This window comes from Eschscholzia californica, unplaced genomic scaffold, assembly GCF_041429995.1.
Source record: "Eschscholzia californica isolate CP2 unplaced genomic scaffold, dmEscCali1.0.p SCAF_5, whole genome shotgun sequence".
NCBI lineage: Eukaryota > Viridiplantae > Streptophyta > Magnoliopsida > Ranunculales > Papaveraceae > Eschscholzia > Eschscholzia californica.
In genome coordinates, this window is record NW_028238472.1 from 39502780 (window position 1) to 39526444 (window position 23665).

Genomic DNA, 23665 nt, shown 5'->3' on the forward strand with positions numbered 1-23665 from the left:
AGTAAATCGAATAAAGACGGCTAATAGTTTAATTTTAAATATATTTTCCATATTCTCAAGAAAATGCTAATCAAACTTGTCTTTTTTTTGTTTTTTGTTTAGGAATCAAACTTGTCTTTAAAATATGAAAAGGTATAACTTGTCCTTTATGGTAAACAAAGTTAAACAAGAAAATCATCCAAACAAAAAAAACTGTTACGTATAACAAAAATATATTTAAAAAAATATGAATATTGAATGGAGATGTTTTGAATAACAAAATCTTCAACTAAAAAAACGTAAGTTTAGATATGTGGTGGGGGGTGTATAATGGTGGTGGTAGTGGAGGTACGGTGGTGGTGTAGGTACAATGGTGATAGACCGATAGTGGTGGTTGAGATACATGATAGTGGTTAAGATACATTGGTGGCTGTGGTGGTGGAGGTACGATGATGGTAAAGGTACACTGGTTGTAGAGATATGGTAATGGTAGAGGTGTGGTGGTGGTGGTGGTGGTGGTGGTTGAGACTTGAGATACAGCGGTGGTGGTTGAGACTTGAGATACAGTGGTGGTGGAGGTTTGAGGTGAGGTGGTGGGAGAGGTGTATAGTGGTGATACAAAAGTGTGGTGGAAGTTTAGTTGTGGTAGTGGAGCGAAAAGAAACAAAAAAAAATTAGTAAAATTCGTGTATACGTTGAAGAAAAGTTGCTTAACTTTAAAGTCAAAAGTTAAAAATATGAACTTTAAAAGAAAGTTAAATTTTAACTTAAATAAAGTCAGAAATTTTCACGTTACCAAACTAACTTTTTTACCTTTCTACCTAGGAAAAATAATCTAATTTAAAATTGCCAAGCGACATTTTAAATTCATCTTGCCATTTACTTTATTTTTAGTTAACTAGACTTTAGTTAAAAATAGATCATTGGAATAATTATAGAACAAAACAATGAGTTTGAATCTTGGTAAAAGTAGTTTATTGTTAAGAGTGATTGATTTGGGAGTCTGAGTAGCACCATCCTATCACTCCCTACATGTGGATAAAAAAAATCTCAAATGATGTGATTGTCTTTGAAACAATAATCTTTTTTCCTTTATCCTCATTAAATGGGGTATGGGGAGGAGTAAAAAGAAGGTGTACTTGTATAACCAGGGAATCACCCACAGAAAGCAACTTTTAACAAAAAGTAAATCAAACAAAATGAATTCTTTATTGTTGGCCCACAACACAAGTTATACCAAAAATTATTAATTGATAGCTTCATCTTAATTTTATAATCTTATTAAGATACTTTAATTTAATTATGCACACATCATTTGCCCTTTGACATGAATCTTGGGGTAATCTAATTTAATTTCTTTAAAAACAAAATATGAAATATGTTTTCAATTCATTTGAAGGACAAAATATTTAACTAATACAAATATTTTATGCTAACAAGCACCTCTAAGGAAGTTATTGCTATAAATTCTTAAATCAAATCAAGAAGAATACATCAGAAATAATTTCGATTTTGAAGACACTAAATAGTTTTTGAAAATGGGTATCTGTATATCTGTTGAATCTTCTGATATCAAAGAAACAACTAAAGAAGATGGATATGGAAATGCTATACTCATTGAAGCAAGTAACAAAACCTCAAGAGTTAGTTCTGTTCATTCTCAACAAGGAAAGAAAGGATTAAACCAAGATACTGCTATACTTCATCAGGTACATATAAGTATATAGAATCTTATTTGAATTCCAACTTTGTTTTTCTTAAAAGTTCATTGATTTCATAAAACTTTCCGATTCGACTCTGTATTTATGCTTCTTCTAACTTATGTTATACTTTGTGAAGGAATTTGGTATGGAAGGTGGAGTTTTTGGTGGGGTATTTGATGGGCATGGTCAAAATGGTCGAATCGCGAGTATATTAGTAAGAAACAACTTACCCAAGATGCTACTAGACCAGAAAAATGCGCTTGTTTCGTTTAATCTCCCTAATGAGGATGATCATGTTGAAGATGAAGAAAATCTTGAGATTGAAACTTTGGTTTCAAATAGTTTTGTTGTTGAATGGAGAAGAGCTTGTATTGATGCTTTTAAGTTAATGGATAAAGAACTCAAACTTCAAGAGGAATTAGACTGTTCTAACAGTGGAACTACTGCAGTTGCCATCATAAAACAGGTAAAAGTCCAAACCCCATACTTGAATATCTGAATTCTTGTTGCAGATTTTCAATTCTTGTTCTGATCTAGAATGTTATAAGCAGGATCAAGATCTAGTTATCGCTAATCTTGGTGATTCGAGAGCTGTTTTGGGGACTTTGTCTGATAATGGCGAGCTAGTTGCGGTGCAGCTAACTACTGATCTAAAGCCTGGCTTACCAGGTATATTTCATAATTTTTCATGTTCTAAAGATCCTCAATTGTGATATATATAAACATAATAGATATAGTTGTCGTTTGGTAATTGATCAACGTGAATGATTATGCAGAAGAAGCAGCACGAATAAGGAAGAAAAACGGTCGGGTATTTGCACTAGAGGGAGAAGCTCACATACAACGAGTATGGCTACCTGACGAGGACCTCCCTGGACTTGCTATGGCCAGAGCTTTCGGAGACTTTCAGCTTAAGGACTATGGCGTAATTGCCATCCCACAAATATCTTACCGTCGGTTAAGCAACAACGACAAGTTTCTTCTTCTTGCTAGTGATGGAGTAAGGTTCTTAACTCTTAAGTTCAATATGTGGTGTTTGTTTTTCTTCTCAAATTCTGAATCTGAGTCGCCTAAATTTGACTCACCCGACATTCAAATGAATCAGATTCTTTAGCCAGCTTGAGTTAGATTGTAGATTTAAATCTGAAAAAACACTACCTAATAGCTAACTCTTTGCCTTCGAGTATTGATTGAATATGTTATGTCAATGAAGGTGTGGGATGTGCTAAGTAATGAACAAGTCGCAAAGATCGTATGGTCCACAAAGGAGAAGGAGACTGCCGCGAGAGCAGTGGTGGATGCAGCTGTTGCTTCATGGAAACACAAATACCCATTCTCAAAAATGGATGACTGCACTGCTGTTTGCCTTTTCTTACAGGATATCTAGCCAGTCAAAGCTTCAATACTCCCACATGGCCAAGAAAGATCAATACTAATAGGTTTTCTTTCGAAGTCTTTTACCTTCGGCTATCGAAGTGGTTATAGTTTTAGTGATGAATTTACTACACAAAAACAGTTCTTCCTCTAACTTCAAGGCAATGGTTCGACATGTCGAGAAATCTGAGGCTTGGGACGAGCAGCAATCGCTGCGATCCAAAGTTTTCTAGTATAAGAAGTTTAGTCCCAAAAGTGAGACATTATGATGTTGTATATATACTTTTGAAGGAGTAAGACTTGCTAATGATATACAGATTTGATGAATACTAATTTGTAATTAAAGGACTAGTTCAGATCGTAATAGCGCTCAACTCAAGGACTGAATCATATATCTAAAATTCTAAATATTTATTTGCTTGTACATTAAAATGCTCATCTCTATTTCGAAGAACTGATTTAATGTGGCAACATCTTAACTCTGGAAGTTTAATATGATGTGGCAATATTTGTCTGCACGATTGTCTAGTGGAGTCAATATGAAAGACCGAAAATCTTAGTATTCTCAACCATTTCTTATAACTTTCATCTAGTACCAGTTCTTCTAAGTAAATAAAACAAGAGTTGCAAGAAAGAAGTATCTCAATCAACAGCTTCTTCAATGACTTTTGTGCCCAACCTCTTCAGACCTTCTGCCGGGATTTCTGCGGTGAGAAATTCTATTTATCCCTCCTTTTGGTCCCTCCCCAGCCCTCCGACTGATGTGGCGACATATCACTTGAGCGTGGACCAAATGGAGAGAGACTATGCTCGAATCAAACGTCACCACATCAGTCGGAGGGCTGATGAATAGAATTTTTGGTCTGCGGCAGTGACAAGAAAGTAAAGCTCTTCTTTGGCATCTTCGTAATGGTTCCTCTTGTTGGACAAATTTGGTTAATTGTCCTTCTCGAATACACAATTCGACGTTGATTTCGTTCGACAAATTACAAGGACAAAATAATAATGATAGGTTTAATGTTATGACTGAGTCGAGTATTGGATATTCTCTCCTTAAGACGTTATTCGGCCCGCAATGGTGCTAAACCGGGTTGTATATACGAATCGTCTCCCAGGATAAAACAGTCTTACCTTCTTGAAGCGCAGCACTTTGTTCTTCAAGAAACTTCGAATAAAATATGTAGAGAACTCTCTTGATCACTTGGATTTCTAATGCAAACACTAATTGAATTTTCTCTATCTCTAAACTGAAATCTGAAGTATGTATATATAGAGATGATGGTGACTATATGGAGAGACATAATCCTAGAGATGTGTCTCTCCTAATATTAATTCAACCAAGGCAATGGTATATTATTGCCAACACCTCTTGCGTTCAATACGAACCCTAACTCTTCTTGGAATAGTTTGAATCCTCTGCTTCAGATGTGTTTGTTCAATTTCACGTCTACTCTCACATTGTTTGTTTCCGTCACTTTCTGAGCAAACTTCCTCATTTCCTTTCTGGCCTTTCGGAGCCATCTTCTTGAAGCTGTTGTAGTTCGAAAGGTTGCCATCAACAATTATTAACGACTTCGTTGACGAAGGCATAAATTAGATGAAACTTACAATTTGAATAAGCAATCTAAATTTACAATGTTCACAGTAATATCTATATTATTGTACGATACCCTCTCCAAACAACATCAAGAGACACGTTTAAATGAGTAAGCACTGTTTAAGAAGAATTCTTGTCAAAGTAATAATTGTTAGGTTAATCCCACATTGGTCGTGGAATGAGCAAGGGGGTGTGTTAATAAGTGTGGAAGAAGCCTTACTTCTTGAGCTAGCTTTTCAGGTGAGAGAGGCCCAAGACCACCCAACAATAATATATTAATATCGACGGCCATCAAAATCGAATATTAGAGTTATTTTGAAATGTAACACCACATCTGACACAAATAAATAATCTTGAATATGATAAATATAGGTTTAAATTGTCTTTGGAATGCATACTAAACTTTCTATGATGTCTAGAAGAACAAAAATATAATTTGTCTTTTTAACAAAATAGGAAATTAAATTTGACCTTCGGCCAATTTCTTGTTTCTTTTAACCTAATGAAAAATAGGTTAGTAACGTCACTAGAGAACAACTATATATAAGACTGCCATTTGGAGAAGGCAATGGGTGAGTGAGAAGCAAAAAAAGTGAGCCGAAAAACAAAAATTACCCAAATAGTTTTAAAATAAAAATCAGCTTATCTGGGCCCAATAGGCTTATATTTGTGAAACTTATACGTCAATAGACGTTCCCTCAATTAATCTATATAGAGTTATCAACTATCGAATTAAAATATCTTTGCTTTAGAATATAATCAACCAACAAAATTGCTTCATACAATTGTGATTCACTAATGAAGGGTAGGAATCCACAAGAAGAGTAGTCAGCTCCTAGTTGTCTGGATTAGGTTTGATCCATTCTTCTTGGATTTGATTATAAGGTGAAGTTATATGTGCTAACACTATTTTATTTTAATTTGGCAATAATCCTCTTTCTAATATTTTCCTTCTCACTACAAATTTTTCTTTTTGGTTAACAACACCAACAATTAAACGGAAAATAATCTGGCAAGACAAATCTTAGGTAGACTTTTGAGATAATGTCGAATTAACGATACGAGTTCATCTATCAATTCCTTAAAGTTTTTCTTTGCTTTATCATAACTCTTATTAAAAACTTTCAACAAAAAAAAAAAAAAATAACTCTTAATAAAAATAGTCCATTTAAACATAATATTATAATCATCTCAGCCTTAGGGCTTAAGAAAATCACACTAATTATAGGCCCCATGGGGTCATATATATGATTCAATCTATGACATATGTCACCAATATAAGTGGACAAACCAATAAGATGGCTTGATAGTTTAAACAAAGAAGTTGAGTTAGAGATGTGTACGGATGTAGAAGAATTCCTGTTTCATACTTTGCATCATTTTGATAAGTCAACTAATTCAATTCCAAGTTGCCTGGATTAGGTAGGAAGTGACGTTTTTATTTATTTATATTAATGGTCAATTTTTTTTCTTTTTCTCATCTCACAAATTAGATTTGACAATCTAAACACTTTTAACATTAAACAACTAGAAATAATTAAGTCATCTATTCATTCGCTTCTAAGTAAAAACTTGTTCCGTGTAAAAAGTTCTGAATTGTGGTTGACAAGGGACAAAAAAGGGTGAAAAATGACGATCCCTTAACAAATTATATAATATAATGTCGGTGTTTAACATCCCCTCCACTTTACGAAGTAACCTTACAAATCTATTTTTATATATTTTTTGAAAATTTTAGAAAAATTATATTTAAAACAGAGATTGATTACAGGAGAAAATGTAACATTTTTTATAAGCAAAGTAGATCCAAAAAAATCATCCAAACAAAAAACTTGTTAAGCATAACAAAAATAAATTTGAGAAAATATGAATATCCAATGGGATACTTTTAAAGAACAAAATCTTCAACCAAAAAATATAGGTTTAATTTCATCTTGCCACTTACTTTATTTATTTATTTTTAAGTTTGAAGGTCAGCAGCCGGAAAATTGGTCGGCCGGCGACCTTCGCCGGTGAAGACGATGAGGCGGCGAGAAGGTTAGGTGGCAGAGAGGTGATGAGATGGAGGAAAAAGAAATGATGACTGGTTAACGGTGTTATAACGCAATCTAAAAGAGGGGGTCATCTGGGTATTTTTGATAAAGTAGGGGGCTAAGCAGGAAACGGGTCACAAAATTGGGAGCTATTTGGGGAATAACCCTTTAAAAACAGATCATTTGAGTCATTATAGAATAAAACAATAATCACTTTAACCGTAAACAAGTCTTTGGTCCAGTAGTGTGTATTTTCTCTGCAAATCCGAGATATCATGAGTTTGAATCTCCCTAAAAGTGGTTTACTCCCAAGATTTATCAAAATGAATAATAAATCAAAAAATCTCAAATGATGTGATTATCTTTGAAACAATAATCTTTTTTCTTTTATCCTATGCAAATGGAGTATGGCCGTATGGGGAGGAGTAAAAACAGTTGTACTTGTATGATCAGGAAATCACCCACTGAAAGCTAACTTTTAACAAAAAGTAAATCAAACAAAATGAATTCTTCATTGTTAACCCACAAGTTATAGCAAAAATTATTAATATTTTTTTTGTTGAAATGCAAAAAGAAAAAAAGAAAAAAAGAAAAAAGAAATTTATTAATTGATAGCTTCATCTTAATTTTATAATCTTATTAAGATACTTCAATTTACATATGCACACATCATTTGCCCTTTGACATGAATCTTGGGGTAATCTAATTTAAGTTCTTTAAAAACAAAATATGAAATATGTTTTCAATTCATTTGAAGGACAAAATATTTAACTAATATAAATATTTATGTTAACAAGCACCTCTAAGGAAGTTATTCCTATAAATTCTTAAATCAAATCAAGAATAATACATCACAAACAATTTCGATTTCGAAGACACTAAATAGTTTTTGAAAATGGGTATCTGTATTTCTGTCGAATCTTCTCATATTAAAGAAACTAAAGAAGATGGATATGGAAATGCTATACTCAATGAATCAATTAACAAAAGCTCAAGAGTTAGTTCTGTTCATTCTCAACAGGGAAAGAAAGGATTAAACCAAGATACTGCTATACTTCATGAGGTACATTTATGTATATAGAATCTTATTTGAATTCCAAACTTGTTTTTCTTAAAAGTTCATTGACTTCATACAACTTCCGATTCGATTCTGTATGTATGATTCTTCTAACTTATGTTATACTTTGTGAAGGAATTTGGTATGGAAGGTGGAGTTTTTGGTGGAGTATTTGATGGGCATGGTCAAAATGGTCGAATCGCGAGCATATTAGTAAGAGACAACTTACCCAAGATGCTACTAGAACCGAAAAACACGCTAGTTTCGATTAATCTCCCTATTGAGGATGATCATGTTGAAGATGAAGAAAATTTTGAGAGTGAAACTTTGGTTTCAAATATTTTTCTTGCTGAATGGAGAAGAACTTGTATTGATGCTTTTAAGTCAATGGATAAAGAACTCGAACTTCAAAAGGATTTAGATTGTTCTAACAGTGGAACAACTGCAGTTGCCATCATAAAACAGGTAAAAGTCCAAACCCCATACATGAATATCTAAATTCTTGTTGCGGATTTTCAATTCTTGTTCTAATTTAGAATGTTATAAGCAGGATCAAGATCTAGTTGTCGCTAATCTTGGTGATTCGAGAGCTGTTTTGGGGACTTTATCTGATAATGGTGAGCTAGTTGCTGTGCAGCTAACTACTGATCTAAAGCCTGGCTTACCAGGTATTTTTCATATTTTTCGTGTTCTAAAGATCATCCTTAATTGTGATATATATAGATATAGTTGTCGTTTTGTAATTGATCAACTTGAACGATTATGCAGAAGAAGCAGCACGAATAAGAAAGAAAAACGGTCGGGTATTTGCACTAGAGGGAGAAGCTCACATACAACGAGTATGGTTACCTGACGAGGACCTCCCTGGACTTGCTATGGCCAGAGCTTTCGGAGACTTTCAGCTTAAGGACTATGGCGTAATTGCCATCCCACAAATATCTTACCGTCGGTTAAACAACAACGACAAGTTCCTTCTTCTTGCTAGTGATGGAGTAAGGTTCTTAACTCTTAAGTTCAATATGTGGTGTTTGTTTTTCTTCTCAAATTCTGAATCTGAGTCGCCTAAATTTGACTCACCCGACATTCAAATGAATCAGATTCTTTAGCCAGCTTGAGTTAGATTGTAGATTTAAATCTGAAAAAACACTACCTAATAGCTAACTCTTTGCCTTCGAGTATTGATTGATTATGTTATGTCAATGAAGGTGTGGGATGTGCTAAGTAATGAACAAGTCGCAAAGATCGTATGGTCGACAAAGGAGAAGGAGACGGCCGCGAGAGCAGTGGTGGATGCAGCTGTTGCTTCATGGAAACACAAATACCCATTCTCAAAAATGGATGACTGCACTGCTGTTTGCCTTTTCTTAGAGGATATCTAGGCAGTGAAAGCTTCAATACTCCCACATGGCCAAGAATGATCAACACTAATAGGTTTTCTTTTGAAGTCTTTTACTTTCGGCTATCGGAGTGGTTATAGTTTTAGTGATGAATCTACTACACAAAAACAGTTCTTCCTCTAACTTCAAGGCAATGGTTCGTTATGTCGAGAAATCTGAGGCTTGGGACGAGCAGCTATCGCTGCGATCCAAAGTTTTCTAGTATAAGAAATTAAGTCCCACCAGTGAGACACTATGATGTTGTATATATATACTTTTGAAGGTTTGCTAATGATATACAGATTTGATGAATACTAATTTGTACTTTCCATTACTCTTGCATGTTGTAAATAAAATTAGATGAAATTTACAATTTGAATAAGCAATCTAAATTTACAATGTTCACAGTAATATCTATATTATTGTATGATACCCTCTCCAATCGGCATCAAGACAGGTTTAAAGAATTTTTGTCAAAGTAATAATATCGATGGCCATCAAAAAACGAAATATTGGGGTTATTCTTATCGAATCATTTTGTAATGTAATACCACATCTGACAGAAGCAAATAATCTTGAATATATATGAACCAACTAATCAGAAGGGCACAAAACACATTTACAATTTGTCCATTTCTATGTCATTGGCTCATTGCCATGTAATACAAAAGTCGATGAGAGAATGCTGTCACGTACTGACGTACACCACGCTCCACGCAAAGATGATGAATAAACTACGAAACACTCGAGTAAACTACCTCTAAAGATTTATCAAGGTTACAAGATATTTATTTAGCTTTCGGCCTTAAAAAAGGCTTGCCAATGGTATAATCCTGATGAAAGCAAACCACCTCATGGATTGAGTTCTTAAGATTTGTGAAATATATGATTAGGTTTTAATTTCGACTTCAAGGAAGCTTACGCTCGAACTCGAGGTTGAGCTTTACATTATCAAATCAAACAACCTTAAGGTTTGAAATTGTGTTATAAACAAACCATTCCCCATAACTGCAAAATCCAAGCTAGTTAACTGGAAAAGTTGTGTATTTGAATGCTTACGAGCCATGGAGACGCTGGTGAACATTGACAGTGTATTCCCTAGTTTTCTCAACCAATTTCACAAAAAAAAAATTCCAAAAATGCAGAGAACACTAATTTTTCAACAAAAACTAAGTTCTAGCTTTACACAATGAAAAAAAATTGTACAAAAACTAAAAGAATAAAAAGCTCAAATCAGACCATTGTAATCAATCTTAATTTGGAAAGAGAGAATGAATAGAGAAACTAACCTCACAAGAAAGACTAGAATGCAATGCCGCCCCCCTCACATTTTGGTGCACGAAGCTTGTTGATAATGTTTCTCTATACATTTTTCATGATTTTCATACGAACTTTTACAAAGTATTTGCTGAAACAAGTTTGGTGCTCAATGGAGATGAATAGATTCTGATTTTGAATGTAGATGTTCTAATTATCATTTGTGACAGTAAATTTTGCACACAATTGAACATTAGATGATTAATTAGACATCCTTTTATATTCTTTTACTCAAAAAATATGTCTCGGATTGACCCTCATTCTGGATTTTTCCGTCTAATACCTTTCATGTGTGATCGAGTTTTGAATAAAATACCTTTCATGAAATATTTAGAGTTATTTAGACACTGACACCCAACTATTAACCGATACTTGGCCTATACCACTAAAATGAAAATATGACTCGGGTTGACCCCATTCACAATTTACTCGTGAATTACCTATTAACTAGTTTGCCAACCAAATTAATCAAATACAGTTTCGAGAGAAAATTACTTTTAAGTATTCACATAACTAAGATGTTTTTTTTCTCATTGTTAGATTTTTGACTCGTCTTACTCAAATATACCAAAATCAACCCAAATAAGACTAGTTGAACATCGCCAGTCAAACCAAAGATAAACACTCTGAGATATGTGAGTCAAGTTTGTTTAGATGTGACTTTGAAAGAAAACAAACACTACTTTCAATTCACACCCCCCCCCCCCCCCCCTCCCCCCCACCCCACACACACACACACAAAAACAAATACCAAATTCTCAATGAGAATGGAATATCAAAATCATGTGTAATCGATTACCTTCTAGCCGGGTCTTTGTCTATGTTAGAGTTCAACTTTATACTTTTCTCCATACGATTCCTTTTTCCTCCTAGCATTCCTTTCATTTTTATAGGTTTTCAGAGATAGTTTTTACGACGAAAATTTCGTCATAATCTGACAACATAAGAATCTAAAATCTCAAATTGCATAATTTATAGAGAAATAATTGATTCATGAACTCGAAGCAGGTCGTGGCTGACAATTTTAGGGCCCAGTGCAAAATTTCAATCGGGCCCTTTTATATAAATTCGAGGAAAAAATATTTTACACACGAAGTAATAAGAGTAAATTTGAAACAAATACATGTAAAACGTTATAATAAGTCATTGATAAACCCTAATGAATGGGCTTCTTTGTCCTAACCAAATCAGAGTCCCATAATTTGTATAGGATTTTACAAAAATTAGAGTTTCGTTTTGTTTTCACATAATTTGAATGAAGGTTTGGAAAAATACTTAGATAGAGAAAAATTGTTAAGAAAGAAGGTTTTATAGAGATTTGAAAGTGGGAGAAGTCTAGAGAGTGAGTGAGAGAGTTGGGTATTACAACTTACAAAAAAAATTGTAAAAATGCTATTGTTGGGAATTGAACCTAGAATCTGCTGGGCCCATGCATCTTACCAGTTGGGCTGCCGTCCATTCACTTTATTAAACTATACCTCCTCTTTCCTAAATAAGTCAAATAGGCAGTCTAGAGAACAAATGGGCTCTTGTGGTTGGGGGGCCAGTGCGGGTGTCCTGCCCGCACTGGCCCAATCACAATGCTGACTCGAAGTTAGTCTTCCGACAAAAAAAAACTAATTTTTTTTAAGGAAAATAGACTACTAGAAGTCCGAGACGGGTTCGACCTATCTGGCCAAATAGATTAGTTAGGGTACCCATGAGAAACATATAAAAGACTTACCTCAGTATATGGCACGCCTAATATGCCTGGTTGATTAGAGAGATTAGAGAAGGTCTTGCATATATATTCTTTAGATACAATGTCTAGTCCTTAGTTTTAGGTTTGTTACTTATAATATAAAAACCTCAAGCATGTGGTTAGCACGCGACCCACTTATCTAATAGTTGACGGGAAATCGAGAATGTGAATCAATCACAAACATACTTTCATTTTGGAGGTGTAGTGTTAATATCGTTAAGAAAAAATTGGGGGTTGATGTCTAAATAACCCTACATACTTATAAAGGGTATTTTTGTCAAACATCACACATGTGGTTGGGACGTGGACCTTTAGTGATATTCGACTGAGAAATTGACTATCGGAGTTAATCCCAAACATATTTTCATTTTAGAGGTGTATTTATAACATTGCTAAATATGAGGGTGTAGATGTATAAATAACTCTTTTTTTTTTGCGAAGTTTTATAGGGCCTCCCCGTGAACCTTTTCACTTGGTAAATAATCATTGAGGGGGGCCTTTAACAAAAATGAGGGGCCTATAAAATTTCCCTTTTTTTTCCTTGTTAAATTACACCACCACTGTATTTTGGTTGCAAAACCAAAACGAGACAAACTAACAACAGTTCTAGGCTTGGCTTCTTTCTCTTTAGAAATTCCAAGTTGGTTTGTTGCAGTTAGAGGTACTCTCAATCCAATCTTTTACAGTTTCTGTTTCTAAACTGTGTAAAATTCATTGTTTAATACCTATCTTCAATCACTTTTAGGGTTTTAAGTGTCTTCCTTCTTTCCCATTTGTCATTGTTGGAATACTTTTCACGAAAACTTCGTTTACATATTAGTTTCTAGGCATCCTTTTGGTGTTCCTGGATTAGTTTACAAGGATTAGTTGTTTTTTATACTATGAAGTTTAATTTTGATTTTAATTTTTTGCCCTATCACAATTCACATTAGGTTTTTGATTGTAGCTGTTTTGTCTAAGAGCAAGTCCCGGGCTTGGGCTCCCAATTTTGGGAGCTTTCAACTCCAACGTCGAGCTCCCAAATCAAAATTTTCAATTGCTGTAATTAAAATTCATTAAAATACATTAAAGTTCATACATAATTAGAACAACTAAAATAAAATTCTAAAAAGAATAAATTAAAACTAATCTAAATCCCATTCACCCAGTTTGCCATCAATGTGTCATGAACAACAAGTTGTGTGGGAGACATGTATGAAGTATCTTTGTTCATCAATTCTAACCCTATTTGCGTCCGCTCATTTTCAGCATTTTGGCATTGAACGTCTATATTTTCTCTTTGCAAATCTATATTTTTGTTTCGCACATTTATGGACTCTTGCAGAAGTCTAATTCTAAACTCGTGACTCGCATTTCTCTCTTTCCAAAACGTAGCCACTGTAGAACTTTCACCACTTTTGGCTTTATTTTTTCCTTGCTTGCTTTTCTTCCCAGTGGTCTTTATTGGGTTGTAGAGGGAAATCCTTCGTCTTGGTCGAAAGAAGGTTTTCTTTTGTTTGATGAAGATTGAGATAAGTTTGTTGACCATTTGGGATGGTCTTTCAAAATTTTATAACAATGTTCGAACTTAAAACCTTTGTCGCCATTGTTTTGTTTAAACAATTCATGTGCAGACTTTAACTACAAAATAAAAAAAATTAAGTTCATAATGTTGTCAAAAAATAAGTAAAAAATAAAGACACTAGCCTAAAAAATGTAATATCAAGAGTAATTACCCTATCATTATCATTTTCTCCGCTTCTTGGCATTCTTTGCAACAATGCCGAATGACCACAAAACGTCGAGCATTGCTTGTTAATCTCGCTCCAATGATATTTAAGACCTTTGGAGCACGATTTTGGTTTGTACGTTCGTTGAAGTGTTCGACAATTTTGTTCCAAAAAGTGTTTCCTTTTTTATCGTTTCTAGTAATCACATTGGTAGCGACACGCAAATAACCAATAACAAGCACAATATCACAAACATGACTATAATGCTTAGCAGAAACTGATGAGTTCGACGTTTCATTAAAATCAAAAGTTTCTTCGATCCTATCATTCGATAAATCAACATCAGGACAAGTATTTAACAATCTAAAAAACTTTTGTTATTATATTCGGGGTTTGGATTAGACATTGAAGTGAATAGAGATGAAAAGAGAAGATGGATTGAATAGAGAGAAGATAGATTGAAAGAGAAGATAGAGGATGGAAGATATATTTGGGTGGATCCCCTTTAAATAGGGGATACGCCCCAATAGTTCCCAACAACACTATTTTGAGGTTGGGGGGCTCCCCGGTTGGAGTAAGCCTGGGTTGGGTTCCCAAATTCAAATTTGGGAGCCCAGCCCCACCCACGTTGGACTTGCTCTAAATAATACAACTTCTGTCAGGCCATGAAAACTAACCCTAAACAGGCCATGAACATATGGGTCAAAGGCCCATATGCAAAAGATGATTCACGGTGGAGGTGCAACCCATCATATTTATTGACTTGTGTTAAAGGTATACATAAAGTAAAGGTAGGAATGAGTTTTCATGCCCCTCGGATAGCCTTAAGGGTCTTCATATGCCCTTTAGGGCCCAAGATGTCTTTAATGATGGTAGTTATCTGGCTTATTCAATTCATGTATTTAATCATGATTTACTATACCTACTGAATGTCATGACTCTTGGAGTTCATATAAAAAAATCTTTGTTGTAGTTTCCCTATGATCACATTGAGCATTTCTTACACCATTCTTTTGGAAGGTAGATGACGTTGTTTCTGAAACCAATGTGATACTGCGCTGTTCCTTTGTTTTCCTTTTTCAACACCATTTTGGGCTCTTAGTTTTCCTTTCTGATGCTTTATTAAGTATATACAATCCTGTTTTAGGTAAATGTTAGATTTTTGTGTCTAAGTTTCTAAAAGTAAAACCACTTTGTAAGGAAAGTTTCCTTGACATTTTATGACCCAAATGTACTTCTTGTGATTTTCTATATGGATAATATTTCCACATGGACTTTGATTTGTTTGCTTTTAGGTTCCCGTTGTGTATCCAGATTTCAAAACACTTATGGTCCTTTAGGTTAAATTGATTTCACGGTTGCCGATTATCGTGATTTATGAAGACTATAGAAACACATAGAAAGGCAACTAGTTTCAATTTGATGTAAATTAAAAAATTGAGTACTACTTTAGATTTCAGTAGGGCTACTGTTGATATCGAGTTGTGAACTTGTTTATTCACTCTTTCGTTGTTTTTTAAAATTTTATTGTTTTGTCAAATTCAAGAACAAGAGTCTTTGCTTGTATTAGATGAACATATGTTGAAAAAAATGTATCCCACTCATTCAACATATAAAGGAAGTTGAGCTTTTCTTTTTTAAACTTCGGACTAATGTTAATGAAGCTTCTGAGAAGCTAAGGTCACAAATTATATCAGGAACTTGAGTTTTACTTTCTTACGTATTTCTTCAAGTACTTAAATTCGATCCTTTTCTTTCGTACAAAAAACAGATCTTGCAGCAAATGCCTTAAAACTATTGTGCTTCTCTAGGTTTCATGGAAGGAAGTGAGAATGTACTAGATGCAATTTTTGACGAGGAACATCTAGAAGATATACAAGATATTGAGATGCTTGACTCAGAGACGCTTGAGGAAGGAGAATGTAGAGAGAAGATTGGAGAATTGAAATTAGCAGAAACAGGCGGTGAAGATGATAAAGTAAATCAAGAATCTTCCGGCAAGAACCGTAGACGTAGGGCAAAGAAGAAGAAAAAGAAGAATAACAATAAGAGTGGTCCTGGACCAAATATTACAGACATAAACAAGTTTGTTTACCTTGCTTCTTACGTTTTCTAGTTTTTGTTTTCAAATTCAATGCCAAAGAATGTTACCTATCTAATTTGTGTTGGTTTGACTTTGTTTTTAGGTTCGTCATCGATACTTGTAGACGCTTAAAGGAGAGAAAACCTTACTTGGTATGGAATGCTGTGGGTTGCCTCGGTGTTTCTGCTTTGAGCGATCTTGTCAAAGAGGTAAGATTTCTTTTTGGCTTAGATATTGTCACAACAGCATTTTGTAACTTAGTTCTGTAAGGAACTACAACAATTTATTTTGGTATAAGCAATGAAGTTCTGGGTAAGTTACTTACGGCCCTCCATTCCTTTAGCATTGTTTATAAATGTTTATGTTCTTAAATTTTTGTCAAAATTTAGCTCTGACTTCTGAAAAGAGGTACATGTCTTTGTTCTTCGAATGAAATAGATCGTGGTCTGGGATTGTTTACTGAAACATTAGCTTGCAGGTAGATGCAATTCAGGCTTGCGGAGGTCAAAAAACTGCTGATGGCAAACGTTATCGCTTAGGTGGTGGTATATTGTGGGGAATTCTTAAAGCTCGTGATCCGAATGCATACAAAGAGATAATGACAAAGGGCAAGGAGTTTGAGGTATGAAAAGTACTAATCACTCTTTCACACACACTATATATATATGATTTAGGAATTCGTAGGGAGGGGGTAGACGACCTAGAGCGTTTGGGAGCGTCCTTTCTGATTCTGTGGAGAGGAGTAGTCAACTTGGGACCTGGAACTCAATTTCGATCAAAAGAAGCAAGAAAGTTTATGTATGCCTAAGATAAACGTAGGCTGTATGGCGTGTGTGGAAGGTGCTTTGTGCGTTTTATAGTGAAGTAAAGGGCACCTCCTTGGGGCCTACTAATGGGCCTCGAACGGTGTTCGAACAACTTCTTTCCTTGTCCGTTTACTTTACATATGCTTATTAGTACTCTGAAACTTTGATGACTTGAGTCGTAAACTTATTGCATCGTTGCAGAGTCAATTCAAGCCACAAAACAATAGACAAGCTCAAGAAAAAAGTAAAGATCCATCTTCTACCCAAAGAACTGCAGACTCGTCATTCAATCCAATGACTGACGAAGTTGTTTGTAATGGCCCTGAGGTTATACCTCCAGTGAAGAATGAGATCAAAGTTTCAAACAGTAAAGGAGAGCGAACATCTGTCTTGAACAGGATTAGAGTACCAGTTAAGTACCATGATTTGATTATTGGAGATGTCAAAGATTTGTTTATTTGAGTGTAAAGACTCTAGGATTCAGTTTTGCCAACATTCTTTTCGAGAAAAAAGTAGAACTGTAAAAGAGAGGCTGAACCTTAAACGGATTTTTTAGCTGATTTCTCTGATTACAAGTACTAGCGGCAACAAAAACAGAAGAAAATAAGGGTCCTTTGAGGCCCGGTTGAAATACACTTATACGACGGCTTAGTAGTTAACGATGTTTGCAGCATAGTCATATACTCAAATAATATGCAAATCATGAACCCTAAATCCTGTACTCATATATCTATATATGACTACAAATGTAAATTGAGGACAGATATCATCAATGTCCCCACCATCTTTCTTGATACAACCCCCCATACTACTTTCCTAATATGTATAATCCTTTCCAAGTATGTGTTTTGTATTAGTCTTGGTCTTGGCCTTGGACTTTGGAGTTTCTCCATCATTTTTTTGGGCCAAGAATTTTTGGATCTTTGATTGAACCATGTCGAAAAATGTTGATGTACGGGGACGAGACAAGCTAAACCCAATTGCATCCAAATACCAACCACTTCTTCCTCTAAAGCCCACAATCAAACCTCCATCCATGGGGAATGAAAATGGAGTCCCTTCTTCGATTCCATAAGGGCCAAAAGTTCTTTGATTACTCTTGAAAGTTAATGATCGAATCACCGGGGTACCACCATTCACAACCGGGCTGTAATACCCGCTGACAAACGTAAGAAATTCCTCCGGGTATCGTAATTTTATCTGATTCCACAAAGAGAAAAGGTTAGATTTTGGACCTTAATAGACTTAAATTTTATTTGAAGCACCTCCACTTTTAATCTTCATAGACCCTACAAGAAAATTGCAGCTAGATTTGAAGTTTCTATAAAGCTTAACTATGTGCACCCCTATAGTCATGAATCAACTTTTCAAATCATATGATAGGTCGGCCGAGGAAGACTAGGCCCCTAAACTTCTGCACCGAATTTAAACTCTTATAGAAGAGACTTAAAGCCCAACTAAACTACTAGTCTAAAACCCATCTAAGCTCTTTATTTACAACTTTAATTACGCAAATTCAATAAACTATGGACTTTCACTGTGCATCGAATCTAGAACCTCAAGATTTTGGAGTACATGCACTACCAACTGAACTATCAGTTGTTGGCTTTTCTTTCTTTGGTCTTGTGAGTTTAGCAATTGACTTGGTCCACTTGCACCGACAACTCAAGATTGAAAAAGGTAGAGTGGGTTGTGTGAAACTTGTAGTGCGTCGATATCTTCTAAGTTTATATTCCCAAATTTTTTAATGGCCAAGATTGAACAAATGGAATATAAAGTTATGGTAAATCTTACGTTGGCGGTCCGATTGCCACCGTTGCCTCCATGTTTTTCCTTGGTAACTGGCTTACCATTCTTATCGTACTCCACTCTAATCGAATCGATGCAACGATCATAAACAATCGTCATTTCCCTTATACCTGTGAAATTACCATCATCCCAACCAGTCCCACCTTGCCCTCCCCATGGCCCAACTTTGATGGTCCTCCTCCCCACCACTTTCTTCTCTCCCTCCTAAAATATTCAAAAAAAATAGCAAGAAAAAACCCATTAAATTAAGCAAATTTGAGTTAATAGTATATCCTATTTCTTCTATATATACATACAATACAATAACCATTTATAAACATTGGGTAAGATATGGATGAAGCACAAAAGAAATGTAAAGATTGAAGTAGTTCACTTACCATATTTAGATTGTAAGAGGCTCCACAAGAGAGGATATCACCAAGCAAAGGAAACCCTAGAAAAGAAGGAAACCTAGCTATAGAAAAAATGGGAAGTGAGTGGTTTGGGAGGAAATGCATGTGTAGTAGTAAATTTAAAGAATTGGAAAGTTGAAGAATCGGATTCTAACACATAACCTAAGGAATTGCGTATTCTTTTCTTCTTCTAATAGGTGTACCACATAAACATTAGTATGTGTCAAAAGATTCCTCCATTAAATAATAGTTGAAATTTTTAGCGGTCAATAAATATATGCTCGATTGTAGGTAAGATTCTACCACTTGGATTTGATGTCGTTAGGTTTTTAGTCATCAAACTCAAAATTAATTGGCATTGCAAAGACCCAGAAATTATATTCTTGATTAAGAGGTTATTTTCTTTGCATGGGGCTAATCAAGTCATGTCAATCTAAATTCTGGCCTACTCCATTGCTGAATGGGTTTGGTCACCTGCTAATCAGAGGTCCACATCAGGGATTTATGTCTATATGGACACAAATCTTAGCACATGGGTGTCTAAGACCAAGTCGATTTATGTTATACTTGACTCAACCACTTATCGCTGGAACTGGATTTTGCTTATCGGCACCCCCTAATATCTACTGCGATAATACCAACATCACCTACCCTGCAGTGAACCTGATAGTTCGTTCTCGCAGCAAGCCACCAAACATGTTTCTATTATTTCTATTTTGTACGATAACAAGTTAACTTTAGTCACCTTCGAGTTCATTACTTACCTGGAGAGGATCAAATTGCTAATATACTTACAAAGGCCTCTCTACCTCTCCGGTTTTACACTTCGGGACACAAGGTTAAGGTTTCGCTTGACATCTGGAGCGTATATACCATAATTGTAATTTATTGTTTTCATCATGGCTATATTTGACCTTTTACATTAGGTGGCCAATACGTGGACAACCGTTTTTCTTATATGGACAACTTTTTTATGTGGACAACCAAAATAACTATTTTTTTTATATGGACACCAGTTTCTAAGGAGACGACTCTCTATTATTTTCACTCAAGTCCTCTTAGAATTAGATGTATTATTTTAACACCTCCCTCTTTTCTCATAAACCTTAAGTAAGTTTGGTCTTCTTCTGCTACTTCATCTTCATAACCAACCCAAAATTCTAGAGAGAATTTTTTTTAGAGATGATTATGACATCAAACAAAGGGAAGGGAAATGTTGAAGGATATCCTAACCAGAAACATCAGATCTAGTTAAAAACCCTAAAACCCATTAAACTTTTAAAACCTAGAACTCAAAAATTTCAAAACCCTAGATTTTTTTTACAAACAAGTACAGTTGCTCGTGCTTCGTGGAAAATCGACAAAACACGAGAGATCTTAATTTCTGAATTTTTGTAAAAAAAAAAAAAAAATCTTACTTGCCAATTTCGTAGATTTCCTACGAAAATTTGACAAGACAGAAGGAAACATGCCACGAAAATCTAGCATATTTTCGTAGATTTTCCACGAAATTCTGGGAATTTCTTCTTCACTCCGATTTTTTGAATTGAAATCGTTTTGTATTCTTTCAAACTACCCAAACGAAAATACAAAATAAAATTAAAAAAGTTAGAGTTTACCTCATCAATGTAGGGTTTGATTAAAACACATCTAGGGTTTGATAAAAAACAAAGGGAAGTAGTAGAAACTATAGTTCATTAAAAAAACAAAGAGAAGTGGTAAAAACTATAGTTTACTAAAAAATAAGGGAAGTGGAGATTGATGAGTTTTATCTTTTTCATTCATCTAGGGTTTGATAAAAAAACAAAAGAAAGTGGTAGAAACTATAGTTCACTTTTAGTAGCAGTACAAGAATAAGAAGAAGGAAGAAGAAGAAGATGATGAAGAAGAAGACAACTTAGGTTTTCAATTTTGAACTATTATTTTGTTAATGATCCACAAATTAGTAACTGTTAGTATTTAAGATATTATGGAGTTGTCCCCTTATTAAACCAAAGTCAATTAAGTCAAGCATAATAGACTCGCACCGGTCCCGAAAATAGTTGTCCATATAAAGAAAACAGTTGTCCACGTATTGGCCGCCTTCCTTACATAATTACACTTTTCTATATAATACCATTTGAGCCACTTTTCTATATAATACCATTTGAGCCTTCCATTTTGAGAATCATGTCTCATTACATTTCTAATAGACACTCAGTAATAAAGTATAACCTTAACAGTTAGCACTAGAAGTTTCATTGTGACACTTCGAATATAAAACTCAAGGACTGTTTGATTATTCTGAGACAAGAATCATATTCAAGATTAGAAAAAGGTATGAAGGAGTGATTTTCTTCTTTAGAAGAAGGTGAACTTTTTCCCTGGTCATTCCTCAATTGTTGAAAAAAACATTTCTACTAGTAGTTCATCAGATAAACACAAGATCGATAACGTGCCCCAAACCTATGAGGGATAGCACTGCCTACAAACCTGTACCAGTTGAAACTATTCTTAATTCTTGGTTGGAAACCAAGAGCTATGAATCTGACAGAGAAGTTCAATTTTATAGTTAGGGCCTTATGGGAAAAGACTTGAATTCCTTCGACTAAGCCAATTAAGACAAAACAAGGAGCACAATTTTCTTTTTTTAGTAAGATCAACTAAGCCAAGTGCTTATTCGCTTCTTTATTGACGAAAAACTAGAAATTAGAAGAACTAGTATTATCATCGCTAAAATTAATAAGCATCGCTAAAATTAATGCTTAAATTCTTTAAGTATAATAATGGAGAAGCAATCTTAACAATGAGAGAGAGAGAAAGAGAGAAACCCGATAAAAATCCATTGGCTGAAATCAAACTTAAAATTCAATATTTAAACAATATCTCTATCAGCCATATATGAAGATAACATATCTTAAACTGAAGGAAATAAAAAACCATCCATAACTAAGAAATCTTGAAACTATCTTTAATTTCTAAACAAACAAAAGAAGGTTGCTAGTTGAAGAAGACTTTGATGGCCATCTTCAACCTCTCTACTTCTCGGATGAGTTGGGTCCTCTTTTCTTACCAAATCCAACAACTGAAACAAAGAAAAATTCATTAAGTACACAAATATTCAGAAATGGGCGAAATAGTACATTCTTCTACTAAGAAAAGTAACTTCTGAACAGGACAAAGACTAAAACGCCTAATCAGTGCTGAAGTGAACAACTCAAAACAAGAAAACCAGTTTTCGCCTTCTTTTCCAACGTTTAGATAAACTCCATATCACTTTATCAAAAAGTGTTAAAAAGGGGGGAAAATAATGTAATAGATTGTAGATGATTTCAAGTTATCAAACAAATTATAGAGATATTTCTGTAATTGTGTATCTATGATTCATGGTCGAGAGAAACTCATTGAAGAGCAATGTTTTAAAATATGTTTTTACACTTCAAGGCAGTTTGCTCCCACAAAGAGAAGCGACGCCTCGAGGCGTACGCCTTGTCGCGTAAAAGGGGAGTAAACTATTTGTTCTTTGAATGAAAATTATATCATTATGTAAAAGCAGAGCACAGTTTTATACTTAATTACCGTAATATAAAATCCTAAATGTTTAATAAACAAAATACCGATATTCTTTTGTTACCCAACAACTAAAAAATAACCGGTAGCGTCAAATACAAATGTTCTAGCCTAGATTTCAAATACGTACTCCTCGAGGAATCAGGTGACCTACTCAGCACAATGCGTATGCCTTCAAAGTTTTTAAAACATTGCTTAAGAGTTCTCTTTCCAACATTTCTACTAATCATATCTTAATCTTTTCTAACCAAATCAAATTGTTACTTATGGTCTGAGCGAATATGAGTTTGTTTACAACAACAATTCCACTTATTTCTCGAGGGCAATCCCCAAAAATAAACAGGTTCGCGCGATCCCCAAAAAAAATTAGGTTGAGGCGATTCTATCTTTTTCGCCTCACATGTAAGGAAACACTTGTAAATAGTAACCCTAGTCACCTTTTGGTTCTAAATTTAAGAAAAACATTCAAACCCTAAATCGAGGATAAGTTAAAGCTTAAACTAATAACGAGGCATATGAGAAACCCTAAAAGAACACCATTCCTAGACACTTGAAAGTTTAAATCTAATCCGTTTGAGCTCATATTTCATAGTCAAACACTCAACTGCACAAATCAGGTAAACACATCCATTTCTAGCAACAATTTGCTAAAACATACTAAAAAAAACCCTAATAAGTTCAATATGGAGAGTGCAAAGAGGTTAAAAATTAGAGAGAGAAAGAGAAATGATACCAGCTGTGACGAATCGTCTGTTGTATTGCATCCTCTTGTGAGCCCTACCTCTAGGCTTCTTCTTCTTGTCTTGCTTTGCTACCTTTGGTGTTTGACCTCTTACCTTACCAGCACGAGCTAAAGATCCGTGAACCTTACCTGCAAATAATAAAGATGAACAATCAAATTTTGAATAGATTGACACAACCAGAAACTAAGTAAAGAAGATGATTGATCATGATTCAGACCCATGGTTGATCGTTAGGGTTTTTCCGCTGTTATTTTTCTTTTCTGCCTTTTGGAGAGATGAGCTCGTAGAGGAGGACGACGGATCTTCCTTATAGTTAGGGTTAGGGTTCTAGTGATTGTTCGGGAATGACTTTTATATCGTAGGAATTCTATAGGCACTACAATTCTCGTCGGTTCCC

At 34.7% G+C, this 23665-nt stretch overlaps 5 protein-coding genes across 6 annotated transcripts; 3 read left to right on the forward strand and 2 right to left on the reverse strand.

The window, feature by feature from the left end:
• The first annotated feature begins 1374 nt into the window (after positions 1–1374).
• LOC147539130 (putative protein phosphatase 2C 12) lies at positions 1375–3488 on the forward strand. Its single transcript, XM_086638850.1, has 5 exons — positions 1375–1688; positions 1819–2148; positions 2234–2351; positions 2459–2682; positions 2896–3488. Exons 1-5 carry the CDS (start codon positions 1518–1520, stop codon positions 3067–3069), a joined length of 1017 nt encoding a protein of 338 aa, XP_086494976.1. The 5' UTR covers positions 1375–1517; the 3' UTR covers positions 3070–3488.
• Positions 3489–7477: 3989 nt separating this feature from the next.
• On the forward strand, positions 7478–9518 carry LOC147539131 (putative protein phosphatase 2C 12). The gene is made up of 5 exons (XM_086638851.1): positions 7478–7749; positions 7879–8208; positions 8294–8411; positions 8512–8735; positions 8949–9518. Exons 1-5 carry the CDS (start codon positions 7582–7584, stop codon positions 9120–9122), a joined length of 1014 nt encoding a protein of 337 aa, XP_086494977.1. The 5' UTR covers positions 7478–7581; the 3' UTR covers positions 9123–9518.
• A 3210-nt stretch (positions 9519–12728) lies between these two features.
• Positions 12729–17434, forward strand: LOC147539132 (uncharacterized). 2 transcript variants are annotated; one of them, XM_086638852.1, is made up of 5 exons: positions 12729–12838; positions 15658–15971; positions 16073–16178; positions 16448–16591; positions 16977–17434. In XM_086638852.1, the coding sequence occupies exons 2-5, from the start codon at positions 15703–15705 to the stop codon at positions 17235–17237; spliced, it is 780 nt and encodes a 259-aa protein (XP_086494978.1). In that variant the 5' UTR covers positions 12729–12838; positions 15658–15702; the 3' UTR covers positions 17238–17434. The 2 variants fall into 2 exon arrangements, with proteins under 2 accessions (XP_086494978.1, XP_086494979.1); XM_086638853.1 differs by having other exon boundaries at positions 12758–12838; positions 15698–15971.
• LOC147539133 (jacalin-related lectin 19-like) lies at positions 17304–19191 on the reverse strand. The gene is made up of 3 exons (XM_086638854.1): positions 18962–19191; positions 18570–18788; positions 17304–17975 (listed from the first exon to the last, which is right to left on the reverse strand). Exons 1-3 carry the CDS (start codon positions 19079–19081, stop codon positions 17592–17594), a joined length of 723 nt encoding a protein of 240 aa, XP_086494980.1. The 5' UTR covers positions 19082–19191; the 3' UTR covers positions 17304–17591.
• A 2586-nt stretch (positions 19192–21777) lies between these two features.
• On the reverse strand, positions 21778–23665 carry LOC147539134 (Ribosomal protein S30 family protein). The gene is made up of 3 exons (XM_086642139.1): positions 23486–23665; positions 23259–23396; positions 21778–22040 (listed from the first exon to the last, which is right to left on the reverse strand). Exons 1-3 carry the CDS (start codon positions 23487–23489, stop codon positions 21994–21996), a joined length of 189 nt encoding a protein of 62 aa, XP_086498265.1. The 5' UTR covers positions 23490–23665; the 3' UTR covers positions 21778–21993.

Bases quoted from the DNA above. Each gene is read 5' to 3' on its own strand.
- LOC147539134 (XM_086642139.1), bottom strand. The intron at 22,041-23,258 runs GTATCATTTCTC...TCTTTGTTTCAG, and splicing joins CAGACGATTCGTCACAGCTG to TTGTTGGATTTGGTAAGAAA.
- LOC147539131 (XM_086638851.1), top strand. From the start codon at position 7,582: ATGGGTATCTGTATTTCTGTCGAATCTTCTCATATTAAAGAAACTAAA. The intron at 8,209-8,293 runs GTAAAAGTCCAA...TGTTATAAGCAG, and splicing joins CAGTTGCCATCATAAAACAG to GATCAAGATCTAGTTGTCGC. The intron at 8,736-8,948 runs GTAAGGTTCTTA...ATGTCAATGAAG, and splicing joins TTCTTCTTGCTAGTGATGGA to GTGTGGGATGTGCTAAGTAA.
- LOC147539132 (XM_086638852.1), top strand. From the start codon at position 15,703: ATGGAAGGAAGTGAGAATGTACTAGATGCAATTTTTGACGAGGAACAT. The intron at 15,972-16,072 runs GTTTGTTTACCT...CTTTGTTTTTAG, and splicing joins AATATTACAGACATAAACAA to GTTCGTCATCGATACTTGTA. The intron at 16,592-16,976 runs GTATGAAAAGTA...GCATCGTTGCAG, and splicing joins CAAAGGGCAAGGAGTTTGAG to AGTCAATTCAAGCCACAAAA.
- LOC147539133 (XM_086638854.1), bottom strand. From the start codon at position 19,081: ATGCATTTCCTCCCAAACCACTCACTTCCCATTTTTTCTATAGCTAGG. The intron at 18,789-18,961 runs GTAAGTGAACTA...TGAATATTTTAG, and splicing joins CCTCTTACAATCTAAATATG to GAGGGAGAGAAGAAAGTGGT. The intron at 17,976-18,569 runs GTAAGATTTACC...TTGTGGAATCAG, and splicing joins GTGGCAATCGGACCGCCAAC to ATAAAATTACGATACCCGGA.
- LOC147539130 (XM_086638850.1), top strand. From the start codon at position 1,518: ATGGGTATCTGTATATCTGTTGAATCTTCTGATATCAAAGAAACAACT. The intron at 2,352-2,458 runs GTATATTTCATA...ATGATTATGCAG, and splicing joins TCTAAAGCCTGGCTTACCAG to AAGAAGCAGCACGAATAAGG. The intron at 2,683-2,895 runs GTAAGGTTCTTA...ATGTCAATGAAG, and splicing joins TTCTTCTTGCTAGTGATGGA to GTGTGGGATGTGCTAAGTAA.